The sequence below is a fragment of the Rhamphochromis sp. 'chilingali' genome (genome assembly GCF_963969265.1).
Source record: "Rhamphochromis sp. 'chilingali' genome assembly, chromosome: 5".
In the NCBI taxonomy this organism is placed as follows: Eukaryota; Metazoa; Chordata; class Actinopteri; order Cichliformes; family Cichlidae; genus Rhamphochromis; species Rhamphochromis sp. 'chilingali'.
In genome coordinates this window covers 12,134,898-12,162,160 of record NC_137932.1, presented here as the reverse complement: position 1 = coordinate 12,162,160, position 27,263 = coordinate 12,134,898, and the positions used below count along the sequence as shown (strand labels likewise).

The window sequence follows — 27,263 nt, the reverse complement described above, 5'->3', positions numbered from 1 at the left end:
TCATCCTTTATCCGCTCACACTCCCTCAGACCTGAGCGTCCAGCCTGAACAAGTTGAGCTCATCGTGTGACCTTTTGAGGAAGCTTTTGTCGTCCACTTCTTCAAAAAACTATTGTACATGTACAAACCACCAGCGACCCCCACCCCAGTCCCATCTATTCTCCCCACTGTCACGTAGACGCAAACTTTACACACATTGTTTCCTCGGATGGGCGCTCTACAGGTGTCCTCTCCGGCCTTTGAATACCCATGACTGTCTTTTAAGGAAAGACGTGGGTATTCATGGCTATGTTATTTCTAAAATAGCAACTGTAAAACAGTCTTGAGCGCCCCCATCCCCCCTGAATCCCCTCTACTCCACTTCTTAAGGAGGCCACCAGGCTTTCCGTGCAGTGTGTCGTGGCTCACGTCACCAATCATGTAGAGGAATGTTGATGGAGGAAACCCAGAGGGAAATCCAGGATTTAATATGGATGTTAACTGCACTGTATGGAAATTGAGACATCTTAGTACACTGACCTCAAGTATGTTCTCATTTAAAGCACCAAAATCATGAATGGGAACTGCCATCAAGTTCCAGCCTGCCCCCTGTGAATGTTAATGGGGCTCAGTTGCTCCAATACAGACACATTTAATTCGGCTTTTGTCTGTGGGGCAAGAGAGACGACAAGGAATGCAGATAAATCCTCAGGTAAATACCAACATAATCAGATCTGTCACACTTTAACATTGTCCCACAGGAATGTGTGAACTCCACCTTAGCCGGCCCCCCAAATGGGTGATAACAGTAATCAAGCACCGTCTGAAAGCGGCCGCCGAAAATGTTTATGTGCTTGAGGTTTAAAGTGTGAGAAAAAGCATTCACATAGAGGAAGTTAATCGACATAGAGTCTAGCCGAAGCAATCAAGGTAAGTGTCGGCTCCAGAAGTGAGACGATTGAAGAGTCGGCTCCGATTTTTCAGTATATGCTATGAAAAAAACATTTCTTATAGCTTTTAAACCTCCAGAATGTCAGGCTAAAAAAAAACCAAGGCAAACCAAGGAACATGGGCAAGAGAAATATTATTTTCTCCTTATCTAACACCACTTCCTGTGAGTTTTTTATCAGCTTTACTAAACTGAGTCAGTTGTGAAGGAGTTATTGGGCTTGCAGACAATCAAATTGTAAAAAAAAAAGACAAGAAATCAACACTGGAAAACTGTGATCTTAAAAAAGAGACATGCTTGAGCTGTAGAAATCATTGCATAGGCTCAGCAACAGAGTTCATCTTTGCAACAAAGAAAAAAAAACATGTGTAAAGGGACCAGTATGATTTTTATTAGATTGCCAAATACACTGCCATATAGACAACATATTTTAAAGGGAAGGCAGTAAAAGAGCCCAGATGTCTGCCTACTTGCAGCTCAGAACCTTTGCACCAACTATTGCAGCTTTCTGAACCGTCAAATCTATTACCAAGCAAGAATGAGAAAACATTTATTTTGGAAATTTGCCTCCAAAGTTCCCCAACACCTAATAAGAAACAATACAGTCACAAGAAGGCTGGAAAGTACCTGTCATCAAGCTCAATATGAGGAGATGGTTTCCAGAATTTCTCAGTTTTACTTTAGTCATTTGATTCTCTTTTATTTACTTAAATAGAGTTATAAAGCATTACACTATTATCACGTTATGGATTAAACCTTCAGATTTTTGCTGATGAATGCTATATCCATGATCTGGTTATAGTAATATAGAGACTTATTTTAACTCTAACTAAGAATATAACTTTAATCCATCTGTGCAATAACAGGTTTAGAGTGAGAAAATCTTGTCATTACAGATTAATTATTCTGATGCTGATCACCTAAAAAGAATTTCATTCAGACACACCAGTGAGTCTTTCTTTATTTGAATCATCCAAGTTATTCGGTTACTGACTCATTAAAGAGTTATTTCACTATCCGTCCCGTACAAAGTGACCGCTTTGACAGGATACTGTGCTGAGTGAACACTGAGTCAGACCGAAGGGAATTTAGATAGAGTGCCTCCAGTAGGTCAAACCACGTCTTCCTTTTCCCTGCCAGCTTCCTTCATGTGACTCATCCACATCAATCACATTCCTGGACTTCCATACATGCTGAGACGTATTGTATTTAGACTACACTGTATGGGAAACACTGAAGACAATAAAGGAAAGATCCCTATCCCCTTTAAAATGACCATTATTAAAAACAGAGCAGAGAACAATCAACTCTAAATTTGTCCTGCTGCCAAAGATGTCTACAAAATATGCTGGCCTGGCCTGACTTGATACTACTGCAATTCAAATGTACTACATATTTGCACTATTATGTTTGCCTTAATATAAACTTAAGAGCACAAAGTAATTACAATTTTGAATCCAGCTGAGCTGCCGTTGGCCAATAATTACAAACAGCAAGAAATCTGCAAGTTTGGAGCCAGAAATCCTTCAAATACACAGAATTTGATTATTTTGTTTGTTTTTTCATACAAAGAAAACCATAAAGTATTTACATTTGGGAAGCCCGGATCTGATTGTTTTACATTGCTTATTTGAACTTGAAAGGAAAGTATAAAAAGGAGTATAAAAAGATCAATTACATGTTTTAGATCATTCAATAAATGTTTAATATTAGACAAAGGTAACCTGAGTTTTTAATTTCTGATTGAATTTATTAAATCCTACCTGCCTCTGTCTGAAAAAGTAACTGCTTGAGCTTTAGAACATAAACGTATAGCTGGACATTTTCCAGTTGAGAGAAGAATTCGTGGTTGGATCAATTACAGCAAGTCATCCAGGTTGTAAAGCAACAAAGCAGCCACAGACCATCACACTACCACCACCGTGTTTGAGTCTTCGTGTGACGTTCTTTTATCAAATGCTGTGTTAGTTTTACTCTAACATGTAACGTGACTAAAACCTTCCAACTTTTGTCTCGTCAGTCCACAGAATACTTTCCTAAAACTGTTGAGGGATCTTCAAGGTGTTTTTTTGTGGGGTAAATGTGCGACGAGTCTTTGTGCTCTCTTTGGTCAGCAGTGGTTTTCTCCTTGGATCTCTCCCATGAATGCTATTTTCGCCCAGTCTCTTTCTTACTGTTGAATCATGAACTCTGACTTTAACTGAGGCAAGTGAAGGCTGCGGTTCTTTAGATGTTGTTGATGCGCTCTAGGAGTGATTTTCCTAGGCTGGCCACTCCTGAGAAGGTTCACCGCTGTTACGACTTTTCTCCATTTGTGGTTAATGGCTCTCACTGTGGTTCACTCGAGTCTCAAAGCCTTAGAAATAACTTTGTATCCCTTTCCAGACTGACTTTTTGTTTCCTGAGTTTCTTTAAATCGTTACTTTTTGATATCTTTTACTCTGCTTCACTTTTTTTTTTAAGAAAATGTGGTCAATCATAGTTAACTTTTGATTTTACAATAGAGTCAGAGGAACAGTTACTTTTTCACAGCACTGTATTTAAATGGTGCAGTGTTTATATGCTGTGTTAGGGTTGAATATTTCATGAAATGCAAATGTTGTATAGCTTTAATGTTGGGTGAAACAACAAGTGTCTTTTCCTTTAATTAAAACTTCTATTTTTTACTACAAACAAAGACCAGTTGTGTTGTTACGTTATGCTGTGCAGTACATGCCTCGCATATCTCGATAAATCGGAAAACGTGCTGGAGTTCAGGAATGTTTGAGGAGGGGTTCTGAGTGGTTGGGCGGGTGGGGGTTTAGGGTGCTGGGTGGAGGGGCTTTTTGGTGACTGTAAATAAGTGAGTGACATCATTAGATAGCACAGAAGAAAGTGCCTCATACTCCTCCAAGGGCTGGATTGGGTGATATTGAAATAATTGGAGGAAAGGGAAACGAGGCCAACAAGTGTGTGAAACTGCCCTCAAGATCTGAGAGATTTTTTCATTCAGTGACTTTCCTGCCTTCCACATTTTTTAATTCTTCTTTCTCCTTTTCAGACTGTAGTTTATTCCCCAAATCCACACCGCAATCCCCTTTAATCCTACCCCACTAGTTTCGCCTCAGTCTCTTCTATCCACTTTAAACCCCATCCCACCCCTTCCCCAGTTTGTGTGTGGGCCAGAGGGATGGATAAGAATGTTGGACAGGAAATAGTCACTTCTTGACATCACAGTTTCCTCTTCCCATTTCCTCGAGTTACAGTCATTCTGTCCTCTGCACATTCTGTCCAGCAATCTTTCCGTTTTCTTACTGAGACCGTACATTACGTGATGTCGTGTGATGAAGCGTACACCGTGACTGTGATGCCTCCCATGTTTTTGTTTAGTTTTGCTGTAAAACAATGGGACAGTCATGTTTACAGCTTTCAGTAATCAGGGAGAAGCTTCTGGCTCCACTAAATTGAATATTGACTTGCACGCAACTGGCTAATATCACATTTGAGACAATTAAGCTCACTTCCTGTACTGCTGGTCTTTCTTAAGTTTTATAAAGACAAAAAGGGGGTTATAAATCTGGGCGAGGAGAGACAGTTCTCACAAAGTAGTATGTTTAGCCAACAGCTGCCATCTGATCTACACTTTCCTCTGCATTCCTGAAATATCTGGCCCAGCAATTTGGCATTCCAGTTGTTGTTATGCATCATCTTGTCTTGCAGTACAGACTGGAATGTATAAACGGAGAAGTGGAGATCTTAAGATCTCCTCCTAGAGGTTGAAACCTGTCAACATTTACAAATGAATGGAGATGAATGGTGTTCCTTTACGTCAGCTGCCAGTTTAACAAGAATGCAGGCTTTCATGTGTGTTTTGCTTCACTTTAATCTGCATTTCAAATGAATGTGTGCATTGAAACTAACTCCAGATAAAAGCTGTGTACCAACCCCCCCACAAAAAAAGCACAATGCTGATTACTAAATGTTGCTCAACCCAAAGGTGGCTCACATGTTCAGGTTCCTTTATGATCTTTCTCGTTGCTCATCCTCCTTTCTTACTCCAGTGTCTGTTTAACATTAGCTTTTGGCAAATATTCATTTACCTGTGACTGATGTATAAAAATGCTGATCCGAACCCTACATTTACTTTCAACTGATCGTTCAAATCAAAGTTTTCTTGAGACGGCTCACAGAGGGAAATAATTCCACAACAATTTGGATTATTTGTGACTTTTGTTGATACAACTGCTGGTAGTCTCAGTTGTACAAGTATCAGGTATCCTGCACCAAGACGGTTATGCTAAATGTCTGCCAAAACACGTGAAAAACCTCGTCTCACTGGCTAATTCCTGGTACCTTTTTAAGAAGCATTTTGTTCTCAATTTTAAGGTACAAATGACTAATGATAATTTATGGATACATACTGCTTAGGAAGAGTCTCGATAATTTCATTAAAGAAGGAGGGGAGGAGGGGTCAAACATATTTTGGGCCCATTTTCAGAAGAAGGTTAGGGAGGGAGAGGGAGATTAGGTTCCCTGATGCCGGAGAAGATGAGAGAGGAGTGCCCATGGAGACGAGCAGGTCCTGTGGGGGTCTGAAAGCTCTGATGGGAGCCTACCATAAATATCTAATTATTACTGAACTGTTAGGTCCGGTGCACTGAGGACTATTACTTAAAAGCTGCTGAGCTGACAACCTAATTTAGTCATTTCATATGCTGTGGTTTGGCTCAAAAGCTCTAGTTTTTGAATATGGTGGATTTTGAAAACAACACGATTACGATTGTTTTCTTGTATGAATTTTAATAAATGATCAGGAATTTTAAGAGTTAAAAGTGTGCAGCGAGGGTTACCTTTGAGGCAAAAAAGATTCTTTCTCAGTTTCTACTCATCTGCAAGGTACATTAAGGCTACTTTAATAAATCATTTTTACATTAATTTAATCACAGATTAAAATATCTTTGTTGAATGTTAAATTAGGCATTCACAGTTTCACCATACTGATAATTAGCAGTCCAAACTGAATCCCCGATCAGCTCCACTAAGTTCTTTAGCCTCTTTTCTGTAACTCTTTAGATTTGTTTTAACGTAGTAACATAAACCCTGCTTCCAGCTATAGCACAAACATGTTTTAATGAAAAACATGAAAATAGCTGTGCACTATCCACTCAGCAGGAAGCAAACAACAGCAGGGAATAGCCAGCACACATATCTGAGCATTTAGATGCTAAAAAGAGTAGATGGAAAATATATATTAGACTAATAAACTGCTTTGGTAGATAGCCCAGACGCTGGTCACTTTCCTGTCAGCTGCATATTACACCATCATTTTTTAAACAGCCAAAAGTAATGATAAATAATACATTTCCTCTTTGTGTGACTTTTGCAATAAGCTGTAGAAATGTAAACACAGTGAAAATTTAAAATAAAACATATTTGTCATGTTTATCAATGCTTTTTAAGCATTGATAAAGGTACCTTGATGCTGTTATCAAACAAAGCCAGCAGAATTCAAATAGGTGCTGAGTTTTCGAATCAGATATTTGTGCTTATAGAACATTAGAATTGTTGGTGGGAGCCATTGGGGGAAAAATAATGTTACATTTAAGAATTTATATTTCTTCCTCATGAACAGGGAAACACAGACATTATTTATTACCGAAGAACTTTAGACACTCCTTTAATTTGCACACAGGAGTCCGCGGGATCTTCCAGCAATGGTGATGATATTTTCCAGAGAACTGATTAGGCAGTAGGTGGCTAATCTCTAATCTAGAATATAATCAACTCCAGACCAGGTTAGGTTTACAGCATAAGCTACCATGGTGATGTGACCTGGCAAGAAGGGAATGAAAATCAAGAAAATCCTGCTTTATCTTACAGGCTTAAGGATGTTAGAGAGAAACAAAACAAAGCAAAAACAGGAACACAGAAAAATGTCACAGAAATGTCAACTTAAAGTGGCGAGTATTCAGCTGCTCACATCTCAAAGGTCATAAGATGAAGGTTTTAGTCTAGGAATCAATAATAAGGCCTGCTGCTGACATGACTGAAAGCAGGTATAGGAAATCAGAGCTTTGAATTGAATTCTGAACGTACCCACCCAAAATCCAACAAACATCGGTAGATTGGTGCTCAGCGGGGTATTGCTGTCTGTTCCTCTATTGCTGATCATGTGGACTTTTTAAAACTGAGCAAGAGTTAAACAGCTGCAACATTAAACATTTTGTTACCCCTATGAGCTGCAAGCTATGCTTGACTAGGAGGGGAAAAGCCTCCTGCCTGATCAGCAGCTGACAGCTTTCTAATAGAGTTCTCTTATTATCTCCTACCCTGAAGCACCCACTTCATACCTAAAGACTAAATAAAACACGCAGCACAAATGGACATAATTGCAGTCATAACTGCACAACGATGGATCTTGGGGGACCGAGGGGCTTTCAAGCACTCCGGTATAAAACTCAGCCTCTCTAACACTTTCCTGTGGGACATCTTCCTTTATTTGTAGCTGGAGAAATCCTTTTGACATCTCAAGGCAAGTTAATGGATTGCAGCCTCCTCGCACTCACAGTACAAATCAAGAGCGCACGTATTCCTTCCAGTACTGTAAGGGCAGTAGAAAAAGATGCACAAAACATCTGAACCACAACTGTCGACTGTAATGAGTATTGTCAGTTGGAATGTAAAAGTAATATGGGGCAGGAATCCAAGAGGAGAAATCCAGCGGCTGGATTGTGTTAGGAACTCGAAGCTTTACTGGCAGAGATCAGACAGAGCTTAAGTGGAGGGAGAGGTCCCTTCCACAGGCATGATGAACATTTTGGCAACGCAGTCATGTATTCCCCGGAGCCAAGCCCGAGCAAGCCCATCCTGGGATGAAATCATGGCTTCACATTAAACACGATCACACACATGCCTACCAGACTGCAACACAATGTTAAAGTTTACACCTGCAACCAAAAAAGTAATAAAAACGAAGTACAGGAAGACACAAGGGAACTAGCAGGGACCAGCAGCACTTGAAAAACCTTTGCTTACTTTACTTTTCCTTGTGCGACAATCACTAAGCTCTGACGAGGAGCTGTCGGTATTTATTAGCATGTCCACTACTTTTATTGTTTAGTCTATAAGACGTCAGAACAAGCAAATGGCTTAAGCTCAGAGTGATGTCTTTCTAAACAACCTATAAACCCAGAAGTGACTCAGCCTAATGATTATAAACACATTTCAACATAATTTCTGAAGCAGCATTTCTGAAGTGAATGACAGAAAGCTTTAAATCCAGTTACATTTCTTAAAGTATCTAAAACTGATACGCACACACACGTTAATGAATGCGTTCTTTAAATTGACTTCAGTTTGGTGAACCGCACCCACCAGTCCCGTGGGTGGAATGTAACAAACAAACACGGATGATTTGACCAGCGAATGATGTCCGGTCGCACTGCAGATAAACAGGCATGTCCGAACGCATTCACACACTCACACAGTCAGCAGTGTCTTCCTTCTGAAGGCTTCCACAAAACTTAATCTGTCCTCTTTTTTTTTGAGTCTGTGAGCCATCTGGGAGGGTCTCTCAATGCTCTGGCCAGTGAATTACCTCAGCTTTCATGTCATTCTTTAGGCTCCCATTACACCCCTAACTCATCCACACCCCTGAATCACACATGCAGGCTTTTATGCACATCTAAATGGAAAACAGAGCACATAAAAATCTATCCTGTTGCTAATATAATTAAAAAGTGTACACAAAAAGCGATAGGGGAGACAAAAAAATGAAGTGATGTTGATGCATTTGGAGCTAGTTTTGTAGGGTCGAGGCCTTGCACTGGGTTACGTAATCGGTAGCTGCATCATTTATGTTGTTTCCTCTCTTTACCTATTTTTAATCTTCCTGCCTCCAAAAATTCAGAGTGCCTCTTCAGAACTTTACAAACATGCAATATTTATTGAACTCCTCTCTGTCTACCTGGGATAGTGTCATAAAACCCTTAATTTCAAAGCCTCTGGCAGCCTTAACCTCCTAGGACCTGGCGTCCACATATGTGGACATCACATTTTGGGTTGTTTAGACCAAAATACGAAATTTTGCTCTACAAGGGCCTGATATCCACTTACGAGGATGTTATACTGCCACTGTGCTATTGGAATTTTAGACCAATATCCTCATATGTGGCTCTTATTTTTCTCAGAAACAAAATTTTGGTAAAAAAAAAAAAAAAAAAAGAATCGGGTAATTCTTTGTTTTTACATTCATCAGGTCCCAGTCAGCCCAAATATCAAAGAGCAATTAAAAACGAATGCCACGGAGGAGTTTGGGTCTTAGGAGGTTAAGGAAAGATTTTCAAATAGAAATGTAGAGAATTTCCTATCACATTTTGATAAAAATATAATGGCCCTATAAAATCTACACTAGACCACACATTTGCTCTTTCACAAATACTGTGCTAAGTTTTGAGTAAATTGGTACTAGGTTGAATTCAGTTATTTATATGCTATTTATTTATATACTACTTTAGTTAGTGGCTGGTTCATGCGTGTTGACTGCTGACAAAGGTACTGGAAATTGAGTTTGACATATATGCTAAACATATCATTTCTAAACATATATCCAACATATATGTTTTGCTTCTTGATCACCTACATATGGATTTTTATCATATTAGGAGGCATCTTCAACGAGGCCACTACACTACTGGCTTGTGTGTTATGTGTTTGGGGAGTTTCATGCCTGGGCTGGCCTCCTAACTATAAACACTCTGTTTTACCTGATAGAGAGAGATTATGGTTGTGGGTTTGCATGTGTGTCGGGTCTTTTGATCTACATCCAGTCTTTTGTTGTTTTTTGCTGTTATCGGAAAGATTCTGTTTCTCTTCCTGTCTCCCATAATGCATTGCTGCCTTTATCAGGCTGCGCAAGAGGAAGAGCGCTGCTGGGATGTGAAATTCTTCCATACCTTTTGCTCCTCTATCTTCTCTCTCTGTGTATTGTGTAACTCTCTTCCTTTCACTCCCCTGTACTCTTCTAATCTGTAGCCTTGAAAGTTCTTCAGAACCTCTGATGTTTTCAGTTTTTTGTCTTTTTTGTTTAGGTCCGGCTTACTGAGAACATCAGGTGGAATGGGGTCAAATAAGACATTGTTTTTTTTTGTCAAAGTTAAACAAAAGACAAATTTGATTTCTTTTTTTTAAGAAATATTATATATATGCATTGGGTTCAAGTGAATCTCCATGTAAATTTTTAACTTTCCAATTTGGAACAATTAGCAGGATGGACCACGGATCTTAAGCCTGGGTGAAGGCAGTGCTTTAAAGCAAATTTGTGTAACGGCCAGCACAAGGTGACTCCTCTGGCTTTAAAAAAGCCCAAATTTAAAGAGGTTAAGGATAAAATTACCAAGTTTTTCACTTGATCTGCGACCTTCAGTATGTACCTTCCTGATGGTCATGGTCTTAATCGCTAGTTTAAAGACTTAATTAATAAAAAAAAATCTTGAAAAAGAAGAAAAATCAGGGTATATTGTTAGAGACACCCCTCATTTATCACAGATGATTTTAAACTGACTACAGCCAAAAGTCTAAGATCGAGGGTTAGAAAATCAGGTCTTCAGAAACAAACGAGTCACTTGTGTTCAAAAAATTTAATTATTTTAACCTAAATTAAATTATTTGGTTTTCTACAAATAAATTAACTAATCAGCAGTTTCTATTTGTGCATACGACCCAAGTACATCCAATAAGGTAAACATCTGAATACCCTCTTTTCTGCTCTATAAATTTCCAAATAGTGATTAAATTAGAGTACAGGGCCACAGAAGCAACTACTTTCCCAACAGAATTACTCGCTCAAGTCTACATGCCACATCAACTCATACAATCTGTACTTCGGCACTGAGAAGAGTATTGGGTTACTCTATGGATGGACAGATTTGCTTCATTAAATACCTTATTAAATAAGTTATTTGACAGAGTAGTATGTGACATATCTCTGTGTTTTAAGTAGTGTAGGGTTACTCCTTCCCCTGGGCCATAACATATTATGAAGTGCACAGGTTGCTTTGTGCTGGGCCCTGGGTCATGGCCTGATAAATATTTAAGGAGGGCGTACGTGCCCTTGCAGCCATCCCAGACTGAGCGGGACACGATAGAGATAGCATTAAAAATAAACAAACGCAGCTTTAGTGATGGACAGGCGCTGCAGGAGATGAACAGAGCAGGTTGATGCACATGTTAAAACTAATTTACACAGTTTATTACTGTTTAATGCTTTTAAAAGATAACTGATTTACAATTTCCTTAGAATATCTTTCAAAATAAACCATTTCTCTTTAGTAGGTCTCATTTGTCAGAAAATAACAAATGAGGCTTACTTCTGTATAAAGAATCTTCTACCAATCAATATTTTTATATTTTCTTTTGGGAAATAAATGTTACTCTTAATTTTATTGAACAAAATAGTTAGATTTCTGCCATTTTTCAAGAGATATATGTATATTCACAAAAGAAGCGAATGCAAGTTCAGTTCGAATCCAGTAAACTGCTAAGCTAAAGATGAAAAAAGAGAGTAAAGGAGTATCTTGGTATGTGGGCATGTAAGAGCGAGTGTGTGCGGCTCCAGTGAGAAAAGCTCATGTAACTGTCCCTTGTGTGTTGACAAAGGGATTAGGTTAGTATCAACTAGATCATGCAAAGCCATGAAGACATTTGCACACAAGAATTCTTCACGCACACACACTGAAAGCAGACCTCACACAAACAAGCTTACCTTCTGCTGCTGCTTAAGACATAGGACAAAACCCCAGACACAAACACCCACACACATGGTCACCGCTTAACCACATTCACCAAAGAAACAGCTCCCAAAGTCACACACAGAGTAAATAAACACTCCAAGCAATACAGAAACACACACGCATACACACCTTCTGCTAGCGTGTTGTCCTCCGAGTGTCCGTTCAGGCTAGTCATGCTGGAGATTTGTCCATTCTTCTGCAAAGACTGAAAAGAACAGCAAAGAAAAACAAATAAATACATTTCACACATATAGCATACTGCTGTTAATTCTCTTTAAAGGGAAAGTTTAACATATGTGGATACACATATATTTCCCGACTTTAAGATATCTGTTTTCCGTTTGCTAAGCATAAAGCTAGCATCGGATATAGCAGCTTAGCTTAGCACAAGCTAACATAAAAACTGGAAGAAGGGGAAGCATTTACTCAACAAGTAACACAATCAAACTTAACTTAAAGAAACTTTACAGATTCTTTAATGTTGCTTATGTTTTGTCTGTGGTCACTGTGAAGCTAGGGCAGCAAGGGACTCGTTTAGCTTTCTGTAGCTTAGCATAGAGACTGGGAATAATTGGGCATGAGGAGAAGCTCAAAGACACACCACCAAAACCTCGAAAGCTTTCTAATTATCAAGCGTTATAGTGTTTGTTTAATCTGTAAATGGGAAGAAATGTAAAACAACAACTGGCTTAGCAATAGAAATTGCTTGCTGGAAGTATTCCTTGGCAGCAGGCTGTCTGACCACCCACAACATTTGTTAAACTCCCTATAAAACCACAGACTGTAACAGTTTGTTTATAGATTAAGCAAACAATATTCAAAATGTTATTCCAAGAGCTTTCCAGGTGTTGGTATGAGAGTGTTGGAGCTGTAATTTGACCCAGCAAACTGTTTTCATTTGTTTCCTGTCTTTGTGCAAGAAAAAACCTCAAGCCAATTTAGAAATATTAAATACCAAGCTAGTTTTGCTGGTGAATTGAACAAACCAGAGTTTGTTGATGCTACTGAGCCAAATTTTTTAAGTTAACAAAAAAAAGCAAAAACTATGATTACATGCTCCTTTTTTTTATTCTTAGTGATTCATTAAAAATCGGATAGTAATGATGTAAAATTTGGGTTTGAGTCAACTAACCTAATGGCCTCTTTGCTCAATAGCCTCTCATTAAATTAAATTAACATCAAATTCACCACACTGAAGTAATTATTTTACAAAGCAAACAGTGACCAAATCTTGAAAATAGCTACAGTAATTTTTTAGTACTCAGAAAAAGAGAAAATACACCAAAATCACAGCAATAATTTACTGGGTTGTTTTTTTTTTAAAGTGGCTTTTCTTACTTGTTTTTTGTAACATGGACGAGTGTGTTAACAGAGTTAACAACACACAGCCGGGTTCACAGGACTCTTATCTGAGGATCTGAGCATTGACAGTTTTTCTGGCTGCCACCAACTCTGACTGACAGGTGGACAATTGCAGGCAGGCCCAAGCTTTTGTCCTTCACAGCCTGGGGAAAAGGAACCAGAGCCTCCCCACTGAGGTGCTAATATAACTAATGGACAAGTCGGGCTCTATTCCCGATTTCTCTAGGAAAGCCCTGAAAAATGACACCACGAAGGAAACAATCTGCTTGGGACAGGTCAGAGGGATGAACTAAAAGAAAATGGGACCAGATTAGGAGAGTGCAGGGAGACTCAATCATCACCTGGAGGGATGACCGACATGGTGGTGTAACCACTTGGTGTACAAGGACAAATGGAAAGGATGAGGACAACAAGACAGGAAAAACAGATTAACAGATTAATTCTTTTAGATTTAATTAATTCTTTTAGATTTGAAATAATGAAGCTGAAGTTTGATCAGAGAAATTTCCTGCAATGTTAAAGATCAGCCAATAGATCCTTGGCTGACATGGTTTATATTTATGGTTTTATTTGATCTGTGATCTTTTAAAGTACTAATCTTATTTTTTCTTTTCTGTTAGCAAGAACACCAACTTATGACATATGGCTTCATTATACAGAAGATCTAGATGTACAAAAGTCTCATAATTGCCTCTGAACTCTGTCAATACTGCAACCATGAACATTTCAGTACACTGAACTTTGTTGAATTGGTCAAATATCTTACTTGTTTGTATTGGCTTATAATGAGCTGTGAAATCAGTCATCTGAAAACATGTTTACTTGAAAAGCACAATGCAGTCTAAGTTTTAATCATCGCCCAGCTCGTACAGCAAAGTTCAGTACCTCATCGTGAAGTCATGAAAAATTTGATTCTTCTTTCACTCGTACTAAAACGTTCATCCATCCAGGAATGTGATACTCGAGTGAAAATTTGCCAACCGCTTGTTTGACTTCTCAATTTTCTATACTAGAAGAAAGAAAATTTCTAATCCTTATCTGATTCAAAGGCTGGTCTGATCTATTGATCAGACCCCCCACACCCTCTAGCAGATTATTACATGAAGGAACCTTTTAAAAAACAAAAAACAAGCGCGTCCATGCTCACAGGTGTACACACGGGTGATCACACCCACAAACTACACCCTTTTTGGCTCCTACCTCAAAGCACACTGTGTTCTGTTGATCTTATGTGCTGCACAATAATGTTTAACATTTAGTATTTACTGTCATATTCCCATATATCATTGTGATGTTGTTTATTCTATTACTCTTGTTCTCTTCTGCTTGCTTTCTTTTTTCTTTCTCAGCAAGTGATCCAGGTGATTGATATATGCATTTTTTTTTCTCTGCCCGTTCTGTTGGTTTTTGTCTTTTGCCCTTCTCCCCCGTCCCTCTTCTCAGCTGTTTCTCTTTCCCTCTTTCTTTCTCCCCTTCTTTCCCCCAGTCAAGTCTGTCCCGTATTCAGTAAGTGAAAATAAAATAAACAATAAAAGGTGAATCAAATGGACCATTACGGCAAGGCTGGGATGGTCAGTTTGGTAAAGTAAATCCGTTGGGCATCTTTCTTTGCCTTTAGACAACAATTCTGATGGCAAAAGAGCCAAACGGGACAGGCCAAAAAAAAAAAAAAAAAAAAAAGAGAAATAAATGACTCAAAGCCAACAAATGTGAGTTGTTTTTGGAACTGTGAGGCCTGTTTCACAATATGTGCATCATGCAAGCTGCAATTTGCTGCAAGACATCATTTTTTCCTTTAATTTTGACATCTTTCACCGATTAAAACCCTAACTACAACCAGTGCATGAGCTTTCAAACACAGCTCTCAAAAGTTCCTGGAGTTTCTGAGCAACAATGTCTGTAGGATCCCACCGTCTAGATCTGTGTCTAAGGTTCGCTCGCAAAACAGGGTAAAAAGAGCATTTATACCCCATTCATGTAAAATGAAATCTTCACTCAGTCAAATGCTTGCATGCAGGGGAGGGTGGGGCTGTCATTTTTGTCCTTTTCAAGCCATCAGGACCTGTGATCACATTTAGCACGTGAGCCATCAACTCTCCTCCAACCCTGCGACATTCCCAGGATTCCTTGTCCCCTTCACCAAAATTCCACAGGTCCACTAACACCTGACTCCACCTTCTCCAAATGTTCACGTCCCTTACCCGAACATGGTGGGCAAGGGAAAGTATCCCTAAGAATTTATGCATATTTGGAAAGAATTTGCATCTCATAATTTTGAAATGCAATGAGGGTGGTGGTTGTGGGTGCAGCGTTTCTGGTCATCACACAGGATTAACCTTGCAATTAATGTCTGGATGTCTTTTTATTATCATGTTTCTCTTTTGTTTTTATTTCTAATCACAAACGGTTCAGTTCAGTTTTTACCAAAAACTGCTAATGCTGTCTATCCTTAACTAAAAATAAGAAAGTAAAGTTGATTCATAAAGTGTTTTTCACAGACATATATCCACAAACTTATTATCAAAGTAATAAAAAGTGAGAACAGTCAAGACCCCACAGTTTAGAAAAATAGTGTTAGAGGAGAACTCAGGCTAACAAATAAATTCCTGCCAGATAAATATGTGGAAAAGCTGTTTAATGCCGAGCCAGAGATACCAGCCCTTAAGCCTATTAAGTGACATAGTATGGTCAAAGGCCAACCTGATACCATTAAAAGATCGTCACAGACCTTTAAAAGGGAAGTCTCAGTGGAATTGATGAGGATAAAAGATTGTAATTTACACAATAAGCATCTGAACTGAATTTTTCCAATAATTTGCTAATAAATAGGCTTATTATTACCACCAGAGCTGGCTTCAAGATGAGGTTTATACTGTAGTTCAGCAAAATATTTAAGAAAATTCAATTAAAAAAGTTTGCATTTGATATAATATCTAAAATATTCAAATATTGAAATTTTTCTCTGGTTGGGTATATATACACATGAATGGATGGGCATGTAAAATTTGGGAACATGTAGATTTAATGTCATACTTTATAGAGAAAACAAATGCAAATTCCTATAGAAACCGCAGCGACACTTAACAATCAATTTTAAACTTGGGTTGTCTTTAGATTGGAATTTCATCTACTTTACAAATCTCTGACCTGAACCACATGAGCAAACAGATGATATCTTAGGTTTATTTTGCATCAAATTAGTCTCAATTTTGCTGTTTATGCCTTTTTTAAATCTTACCCAACAATGATGCTAAGCAAGGATAGGGTTTCTTTTTGTCAAGGTTTTTAATGTCATATGAAAGGCAATACTATCTATGTGCATCAGCATGTGACCAGGTAAGGATAGACATTCAGTAATGTCATATTATGTCATATATACATTCTTGAAGATTGAAAATTTTCTTGGTATTAAAGGAATTTTTCTTGCATTTTATTATTGCATTGAACTGAAAGTGAACCGGCCCAAACACTGAAAAGTGGTGTGACGCCTGAGTAACTCTGAATTTCTTTTCGAGTGTTTGGACGCAATCAGTCACCGTTTCACTGCCAGTTGTGCATTTTTTGATGTCTGTCTGGTCAGCATGGTGTGCCACAAAGATCTAAAGACAGACTTCCTGCTCGGGGAAAAAAGTGCACAAGGAATGGCCACATAACGAAATGTCTGCTTATGAAAACAACAGCATGGAAAAAGTAATCTCCTCTTGTTTTTTTCCATGCTGTTGTTTTCTCTTGTCTTGTCTCCTGTGTAATATGATCAGATTTAATTTAGCCCAATGAAAAACATTTGAGAAGTCACATTTCTGTCTATGAATAGATTTGATTATTTTTGCTGTCTAGAATGAGACCGCATAAACTGACAAAACAGCAAGATAAGACACAGCACACATGAATGCACATGTTTACTTGTAGTATTCATGCGGTAGGGTAGCACAGAGTCAGAGAGAGCGAGTAGTAGTAAACACCTCCTTCCTCTCTTACAGCCCCTTTCACCACTTCTAACATGTTCCTGTCTCATGTTCATTTATCCCAAGCAGCCTAGCACTCACAGAGTGATTTCATCTTCCCCTTCCTTTTCTTCAGCCTCTTCCACTTGAGGGATTACACATGCATTAAGCACTTTTTTGTAGCACTTACCAAACCTGCTGAGTCACCATTTACACTTGCAAAAAAAAGCTGCAGTTTATTTGAATTGACCTGCACTGGCAGATGGGCATGATGTCTAACATATCAGAAACCAAAGTAGAGATCTGGTGACTGTGGAGGTCATTTGAGTACAGTGAACTCACTCTCATGCTGAAGAAAGCAGTTTGAGATCATTTAAGCTTTGTGACTGAAGTCAGGCAACCGTTTTCTATTCTTTTCTTGCCCAAATTTGGTGAGCCCATGCAAACAGAGGACAAAGGAGGGGGGAACAACTAAGCTGTAGTGCCTCTTCACCTCACTGTACAATACCTTTTGTGCAATACTTTTTGTAAATAGTCAACAGTGCAATAGACTCAATACTTGAAATGTGCAATTCACTTGTATTTTTATTTTTTATTCCTATTTATTCTATTTATCCCCTTTGTATATTTTATTTATATTTGTTTCTGTATTTATATATATGTGTGTGTGTGTGTGTGTATGTATGTGTGTGTGTGTGTGTGTGTGTGTGTGTGTGTGTGTGTGTGTGTGTGTGTGTGTGTGTGTATAACAATTCTGTAACTGTAACTTCGGTCGTTGCTGTGCTTTTTTTGGAAATCGAATTTCCCAGAGGAACCCACCCGAGGGATTAATAAAGTTCTATCTTATCTTATCTTATCTCTTAACTACAGCCTCGGTTTCCTGTTCTTAGCTGACAGAAGTGGTGTGGTCTTCTGCTGCTGTAGCACATCTGCGTCAAGGTTTGATATGTTGTGTCTTTAGAGCTGGCTTTCTGCATACCTTCACGGTAATTTTGAGTTACTTTTGCCATCAACAAGTCACTTCTACCCAGAAAGCTCCTGCTCATGGGATATTTTCTCGTTTTCAGACCATTCTCTATAAATCCATGAGGTTTAGTGCACCTTCATTAAAGGAATTATTTAAATTGTAATTAGTCTGTGAAAGCAAAAGGATTCAGAATAGATTTTCTTTGTGCTTTCACTTTTATCTTCATTTTATCTATTTTTTTCCTATACCTCTTATCTGGCTCTTTCATTTACTTCTTGGCTGCGCCTTTGCTCATCGGCTCCAGCATAGAGACAACCTGCTGTCTTCTAAATCACTTCACAAAGGGCAACAGAGGAGATTTATATCCTTTATACAGAAAGCAGGAGAATGGAGCTAATGGGGAAAAAAACCAAGCATGTAGTCTAAGATATTAAGTTCTGTAAATAAAGTTTGATGACCCTCCTTTTTCCTTTAAATCTCTAGATAAAATAGTCCAGGGATGTCTTTAGGATGTTATCTAAAAGTCTACAGTTAAATGACCCTTGAATTGTTGGTGAAATTGATTTAGGAGCTCACATGTAGAAAAACAGCAGAATCTTTTGGGTTTATAGTCTGGATTTGTTACAGTCTAATCGAAAACACCTGTTCTTTTGAAGCTCTATCGCAGACCTTCCCAAAGTGTGGGGCCCGCCCCCTAGGGGGGGCGCAGAGCCATTGCAGGGGGGGCGCGGTATGAAAGGGGAAAAAAAACCAACGCTTGAACACTGCTAGCACGGGGCGCCCACACAAACGCAAAGCAGGAGATGAAGCATAGCTGAATATGTTTCCAAACCAACTTCATTCTAAGCCAAAGACTAGAAAATATGGTGAAGCATGTCTGCCCTTTGGTTTCACCTGCACAAGTGCCAAGGTAGGCCTCCCCTGCAGAACTGGTTTTCCCTTTGTTGGGAGCACACGCTGGGCTCTTCAAATCAGGGACAAACAGTAGCCCACATTCTTGATTTTTAGTTCACAAACACTTGTTGTAATGACTAACTACTCCTGACATTTTGGAGATGTTAGCTCTTTATACAGTAAAGTTACAGTGGGATACAAATAATATCAGGCTGATCCTGCCACGATTTGTTCCCCCGGTTCAAATCACGGACTCCTACAGCTGTTTATGTTTTTAAACCCATTTTGCACAGAGAGGCATTTTTTGAAAAATGTATTGATAGCTATGTTGAATATTATTACACAGGAAAAAAAACAACTACATGTAAAATAATTACACGGTGACGCCTCTGCCTTTCTAAATGGAGCAGTGGCGTGTCCAGCGGGGTGGCCTGGGGTGATGATGATCAGGCCACCCCCCCTACCAGACTGGCCACCCCAGGTGCCACCCCGAAGCTAAAACAATAAAATTCAATCAAATATCAAATGTACGATTATGTTTTCACAGTGAAGCTCAGATATCCGAGTGTAAGTGAATACAGCATCAGCTTCTGCACTATGAGCATAAGGTTAGCAAAGGTAGGACTCGGAGAGCCAAGCACGAAAGACAGCACCGCAGAAAACAATTTTTCGGCGAAAGAAAATGAGGAGAGAATAAATGTCCCTGTAATTAATATTAAGTTTGTTGAGTTTAGTAAACTTCGGTGAAATTAGAATACCAAGGAAAAAATAACACTTAAAGAATTATTGCAACCATCGAATATTTCAGACAGTAGGCTACTGGGGGGAGCTAGCATAAGAGTTATGAGTTATAAGATATAATCCAAGTCGTAACATAGCTGTATGGAGCTGCAGATTTGGTTGCAGGTTAACCTAGCTGGACTGGCCATCGGGCATACCGGGCATTTGCCCGTGGGCTGATGACTTTTTTTTTTTTGTAACGGCATGAACAATGAGAGTGGTGGATTGGCCAGATGCTGGCCGATGTGTAAAAATAACTCAGTTGTTTGGTGGTGGCTATGGCGGAGCTTCCACAGAGGCCAGCAGGTGGATGAGGGAAGGGGAGGCAGGAGGAGAGACCCGAGGCAGCCGCCAGTCCGAGTGTCAGGTGAACTGAACTTCAGGTAAGAAGTTATGACCTGCAGTCTATCTGGGTCAGATATAAACCAAGTTTAGGGGTAGTTTATTTTCGTTGTGCTGACTTTTTACAGTCAGTTACAGTAATTCGTACTAGCTAGCATGACAGAGTTTCTATACAGCTGGGTGGGTGCTATGATGTTACTGATAGTGAACTTTATTTTATTCATAAGTTTAGTTAGTAGAGTTGCCAATGGCTCCTTAAAAATGGAATGGTCCCTCATTCAGAGACAATATTACGCGTTTCGTATTGAGCTGAGAAGAGACACAGTTTGTCCCGTACTTTCGCTATAATGAAAAAAAGACACAAAGCTGGAGTTATTCTGTGTCTTTGCTGCACAGCTGCCTCTGCTTCTCTCATTCTCTCCCCCTCCCTCTCCTGTTCCTACTTCAATCATGAAACTGATCAATGATCAGCTGATCGGCTTTTCTGATCAGCTGGGTTCCTCTTTCTGGCGCAGAAAGAGGAACCCAGCGGATGTCGCGGTAAACAACAGCAGCACATTTAAGCTTGATCAGCTGTTGTTAGAATTTATTTAACATTAATTTCTAGTATCAGCTGATGTTTATGCCAGTTAATACTGGCAGTGTCCCCATGCCAGCTGACTGTATTTCATCATCAGCCAGTGTTGTTCTTTATCAATATTACCAAAGTTTACCATAAGGCAGCATAGAAAGTATTTACTTGCTTTCAGGTTTCATTCAAATGTTAGTCTTTTCATTTGTTTCCCCACTTTTTTCCTGTTTCAAAATCAAACACCAGTTTGTGAGAAGATTATCTTCTTTTTTTAATACGCAGATAAAGTTTTGCATTGGCACTGGCTAAAAATGTTCGTATTTTAATATTCAAAAATGTTTTGCCCAAAACATATGTGCACTATATGTCAGTAAAAATACCATGCAAATATTGCTGTCCTTGAATGCTGAAAAAACACTGACAAAGCACTGATTGTATCTCTTGTACTTTATCAACGCAGTATCTAAAAACTTTGCACCGTAGTGGTTAAAACCTCATTCTAATAAGAGTTAAAAGCGCATTCGGTTATTAGGTTTATAGGGTTATTGAATTATGGTTAATGGTTGGTAGATTTTTTTTAACATTATCTGCCAATTACATCTGCCACCCTTCTCCAAATCTGTGCCCCTACCTGGCCCCCCCAACAAAAATTTTCTAGACACGCCACTGAAATGGAGGGACAGTAACTGCGTGTGTGTATGTAAGCGTGTAAAAACTGAAGATAGTCATAGTATTTTGTCTCTATCTGCCATTCTGCAATTCATCTCATGTAAACAATACACACAGCGTGACGTGAAAAAAGGCACATACCTTTGACGTTGTGTGACGAACTCTGTATTCCTCGTCCACACGTAAACACAAAAAAGGAGTTTTAAAAAACTGCGTTTTCGGTGATTCCAAACGCCATTTACATGTGGATGAAACAGCTGCGTTTTCAAAATCATCCATGTAGGTGTGGACGTAGCGTAAAAGAGTTAGTAGTTTATTTTATTACTACCTGTAATTTATTGCAGATTACTTGTATTTGCTTAATTATTTACTAAATGTTTGAGGTGTGACATAAACCGCAATGTAGCAAAATATGGGTGTGTGTGGTTGGAGGATGTGTTTGTGCGTGCGTGTGTGCGGGGGAGGGGCGCGGACATTTTTCTTGTAAAACAAAGGGGGGCCCAGCAAAAAAAGTTTGGGAACCACTGCTCTATTGCAATTTATGCAACAAGTTAATATCAAGTCGGCTTAAAACCCAGCTCATACAGCCGAGCAATGGATGAAAATAGCTTTTATTGGACTGAATACATTTTGAAATCCTTGCAGAAATAAACAGATACAGTAGGCTAATATTTTCAGTCTCGCCAGGAAAGTACCTATAAACGTCAATCATAACACACAGTAAGGATAAAGCAGAAATGGCAGTAAATTTACTCCATCCAGCCTTTATGGTCATTTTGTTGCCATTATAATGGGAATTATGCAGTAAAGAGGAAATATTAAATAGCCCAAATATTAAGAAGTCTTCTAACTGTCTGTGTAAATGGCTGTGCTGAAGTTTAGTAACACTAGCTGGGATGTCAGGATTATTCTCAGAAGGACACATGCACACAAAAGCAAACTGGGCGAATGAGATAACAGGCTTAAAGGCTCCCAGTGGACTCGTATTTTGCCCGGGATAGTTAACGCGACAACCTCTGACCTCCGAGGTGTGGAAAGGGTCTCTGAGCAAACGAAAGGGGGATGACACGGGCAGAAGGGGTGACTGGGAAACACGGAGACAGGAAAGATAAAGACAGGGGTTTAAAAATTTCCAGTACTTTTTGTGACATTTCTATCAGTTCCCACCAGGAGGTTCCTGGGGTGCCATGACACCATCATGTCTGCCGTCGCTTACGTCCTCCTTCTCTCTTCATGTTTCTTCACCCCTGCCAGCCCCCAAACTATTATCCCTGACCCCCACATTCAGTACATACCAAAGATCAAAGCCTGACAAGACCCCCCGACGAACACTCTCGCTGATTCCACATCCCATTAACTCTGCTCAGGTGCTCAAACTCAACACCTGCGCCTCTGTGTGGTTTGAGGTGAACTAGCAAAGCACTAAGTAAGTCGAATGTTTCTGGGGATTACAAGGTGGAAAGGTTTTTCTGCCCTCTTTCACTCCAGCTATCTCATCCACTTCTGCTCTATAAACAGAGCAGGTTTGCCACTTGGAGTATATTTAATGCAGCTTTCGGGAACCCATCCGTTACCATGAATCTGTCAACTTTTTCCCCCAGCAAACACACAGGCACAAGCTGTGTAAGGAAATAATTCCCTGCTCCTCATGTTTGTAAGAGGCCCAGTGTGTTTTTATGTGCGATGGTGTAGCTGCCAAATGTTTTTACTCTTTTATCTTTAATGGAGGAGGGTCACATTCAGTCTTGTGTTTGGCTGAAAGTCTAAATTAAGTTTGGTAAAGACCTGCAAATTGCAAAAAATATTATTTAGACGTTCAGAATTAAGTTAGTCAAACTCAGTAATATGCTTTTAAAACTTGCTTTGGATTTCATCACCTTGAAAGACCTCACAGTGTGAGAACAAATGAGTGCATTCAGGTCAAACTTGAGTGAAAATGTGAATGTTAGACTTAATTTAAATTCTGCAAGCTAATGCTTTTAGTTTTGTTGGTTTAGTGTAGTGGTGTCCAAACCCAGGTCTCGAGGGCCGGTGTCCTGCAGGTTTTAAATGTGTCCTTGATCCATCACAGCTGATTCAAATTGTTGCGACTTTCATCCGTAAATAAAGCCGCGGCCGGCTGAGTTGGTTGTGTCCCTGTGACGCGCCTCCAATAATCCATAATGAGTCGAACTTGTACTTTGCGCATTTATTTTAAGAACAAAACAAGAACAAACATTTGCGCTTTCAATCAATTTCCAACTAGCGCATGGATTAACTGGTGTGCCAAAAAATGACAGTCAACAGAAAAGTTTGCCCACAAACCACTCACCCAACACACCTGCTGCGAACACCGACATCAGGTAAATAGACTGTGACCACACCCACATACCATCACCTGAGACGCAGGTAAAGCTATACACCTGTGCCACCAAAACAAAAAAGGAAAAACATAAACATTGACTTTGGCTCTTACACAAATGGCTAAATTACCTCCTCACATGCCTGGTAATGAACTAATCATTTAATTCAGGTGTGTTGACCCAGGGTGAGATCTAAAACAGCAGGACACCGTTCCTCGAGGCCTGGAGTTGGTCCAGCCTGGTTTAGTGTATGGAAGTTTTGCAGACACGTGACTGCTAACCATGTGACATTAACCTGTCAGCCACTTTGGATGTGATAATCACGGTGACAATGTAGGATCAAGTGGATTAAAGCTCCAGGTTTAAAGATCAACCTGTTACAATCTGGCAATCACAGGTCACGGGGGGAAAATGAGTATTCCTCAACTGGTTGCTGGTGGTTGATGGGAGTTGCTGAGAAAATGATTGGGGTGGGAGTCACACATTTGTTCATAAGTCATTTGGGTCATAATGGAGAAATGGGAGTAACCGACTGGTTTCTGGCACAAACCTTGTGATTGATTTGGTTGCTACTTTATTGCTGCGGACGCCTGCAGTTTGCACGTTAGTGGCAGACTTGTCTACAAACACTGGTCATCTGCTCCCCGAGGTGTAGTGAAACTGTGAAAAGTGCATCACAACCTGGAAATGCGACAATTTGCCTTCAAAGTAAAAGCTGTTTCTTTTGAAACATGCGAGCTGCAGCTCAGAGGGACAACTCTCACTCTGAATACAAACCTTCACCATAGTTTGCCCCACATTTTATCAAGTCTTTGTACTACTGGGCTAGCAGTTAGTGAGGTTTGACATGTACAAAGAAAATCACTCTAACTGTGTTAGAAAAAAATCGGATCCCTGACATTTCATGGAAATTTATACAAAATTTCAGCACAATGAGCAGAAATTGTATGACAGAAAACGAGTGTTTGGGAGCTCCGGCAGCCAGGCTGGTACTTTCTTCACTTTTGGGGTCTTGGTCTGTTTGTATTGTTCTTTAGTCATCTGTGGCCAGCCTTAAGTCTGGTGGTCAGAGGACCCTGTTGCAGGATTCAAAAGCATGTGAGGGAAATAACTGAACTGCTTTTAATTTGACAAAAAAGTCAAAGTCCAAGACAGATAAACTAAACTGGGAACTAGGAATGAAGCATGAGGAACCATACAAGAGATTTAAAAAAAAAAAAAAAGAGCGGTATTCCAAATCACAAGAAACACGGGGTGCATAAATGGATGACTTGACAAGAGGAATAAACTATAAATACACAGGGGGATGAGACACAGGAGAAAGTAATAAGTGTTGCATAGACAATAAAGAAGGTAGAAGACGGGGGAAGTAAAACTAGAACAATTCACACAGGAAACAACCTTCAAAGTAAAACAGGAAGTGACAAAGAGACAAATTAAGACTCCGGCATTAAAAATAAGACGAAACCCAGCAACTATAACAAATACATTAAAAATCAGTGATAACCATACAGAAAATCAGCCCTTTTGAAGTGCTGATTTCTTACCCAGCAGTGGCTCGCCTCCTGCTCTAAGCAGCAAGATTTAAAATAAATTAAACACTATCTAATGCTTATTTTTATTTGTCTGATGACATTAATCCACAATCAGCTTATTAGAGTAATAATAGTACAGATAAAGCTGCAGTCCTCCATCATGCTCTGTACTTTGTAAATAAAGTTATGTGTGGCCAAAATTTTTTGCATTTTAGTGTCGAGGGAGAAATATGTCACTTACAGCTTGCAGGCCCCACTTTACCAAAAACACAGCAAGGCTGTGGTGTCCCTGACCTCACTGTGGTAAAAAAAAAAAAATCCACTGTTTGTTTACGTAACAGAGAAAATAAAGAATTTCCACAACTCAACTGTCGTTGTTACAACCGACGATTGTCTGAAATGTATCAACAGCTGGCTCCACTTATCCTCGAGTGAGTCCTCTGTGTTGCAAACACTGCAGAGTGGGTGAGTAAGAGGACAAGCATCTTGTAATCAGGGTAAAACGTGGAGATGAAGACACCTACTGTAGCAGAAATTATACCACAAAGGCAATTTTCGAGGCTTTGACAGGTGCTTATACCGCCTGTCCCTCTGTGGCTACAGAACTCAATACTCTGAGGATTTGGGTGTGGCTGGACCATGAGGACATAATAAAGGCTTCACAGAAGATGCTCCCTTCTTCATGCTATCGTGCTCATTCATTTTAATCTGCAATTTATTTGAAACACTCCTTTATCTGTTGTGCAAACATGCAATATTTTCAAAGAAGGGTGTGGTCCTGGAGTCAGAGATGTGAATGACCTGCAATTTGTAAAATATTTAAACTATCTCTGTTGGTTTCTAGGAGCTAAAACGAATGACAACCAGACCAGCAGTGACATAAGCAGCTCATTCAGTTCATGATGCGGCACAATTCAGAGGCTGTGTTTAGTACAGAAAGACGGTTCTAAGTTTTGTTGTGATTAGCTGGCTGTATTGCACAAACTAAGCCTCCCGGAGGCTCTCAAACAGACACAAATCCAGGACAAATGAATCTCATTTCACTAAAATCTGACTAATACCCAAGGAGGAGGAGTAATTCTTCTCGTAAAAATGAAAAATGGTAAATGGCCTGTATTTGTACAGCGCTTTACGTAGTCCCTAAGGACCCCAAAGCGCTTTACACAACATTCAGTCATCCATACACACATTCACACACTGGTGATGGCAAGCTACATTGTAGCCACAGCTGCCCTGGGGCGCACTGACAGAGGCGAGGCTGCCAGACACTGGCACCACCGGGTCCTCTGACCACCACCAGTAGGCAACGGGTGAAGTGTCTTGCCCAAGGACACAACGACCGAGACTGTCAGAGCCGGGGCTCGAACCGGCAACCTTCCGATTACAAGACGAACTCCCAACTCTTGAGCCACAATCGAAAAGTGGCTGTAAATCAAGAAATATGGCCTTGACCTAGAGCTCAGTTCAGATGAAGATCTAATAAGTGATTATTATTGTGCAAATCTCCCTCAAATCTGACCAACACTCCGGAGGGAGCGGGGACTCCTGGGAAACGTGGAGGTACAGATCCCAGATGGACGCTTCACCGTCGCCTAAGCTCGGTGGTACTGATGACTTAAAAACTCTAACTATTGTTGACCATGATTACTTAACATGATTACTGATGGACTATATGAAATTATTGGATTAAAACAAACAAACAACTCTTCTTTGAACTTTAACAAAATAAACAAAATTTAAAAAAGAAAAAAGAATTAGACTATGAACTGGAATAAACATAAGACGTTTTAAGATTAAAAGACAAAATTATGCCTGAAATTTAAATTTGATTAACTGCAGAGCCATAATAAGACCACATCTCTGTTGCATATGCTGCCCGTTGCCAGTCAGCCCTGAAAACCTCATTAGTCTCTCTGTGTGACTGTCAGCTGTATTCAATTTCCGGTTCACATACATGATGTGAGAGGAGGGACCACGGGGACATTGAATTCGATTAATTAAACAAGAAAGGGATAAAAATAAACCCCCAGAACACAATCTTTTCAGTGTGTCCATGCATGCTTGTGTGTAACAGACAGAGAGAGACATGGGAAGGAGATGAAAGCGAAGAAAAACCGATGAGTGACACCAAAGCTGCAGAGACACGCACACCTGTTAGCT

At 39.6% G+C, this 27,263-nt stretch overlaps 1 protein-coding gene across 2 annotated transcripts in view; it reads right to left on the bottom strand.

Annotated features, from left to right (window-relative positions):
• Nucleotides 1–27,263, bottom strand: part of akap12b (A kinase (PRKA) anchor protein 12b) — a 53,246-nt gene that overhangs the window by 10,344 nt on the left and 15,639 nt on the right. For both annotated transcript variants that reach the window (XM_080881707.1, XM_080881708.1), the window contains exon 2: nt 11,827–11,902. In XM_080881707.1, coding sequence (XP_080737833.1) covers nt 11,827–11,902 — 76 coding nt within the window. The remainder of the gene's footprint in view (nt 1–11,826; nt 11,903–27,263) is intronic.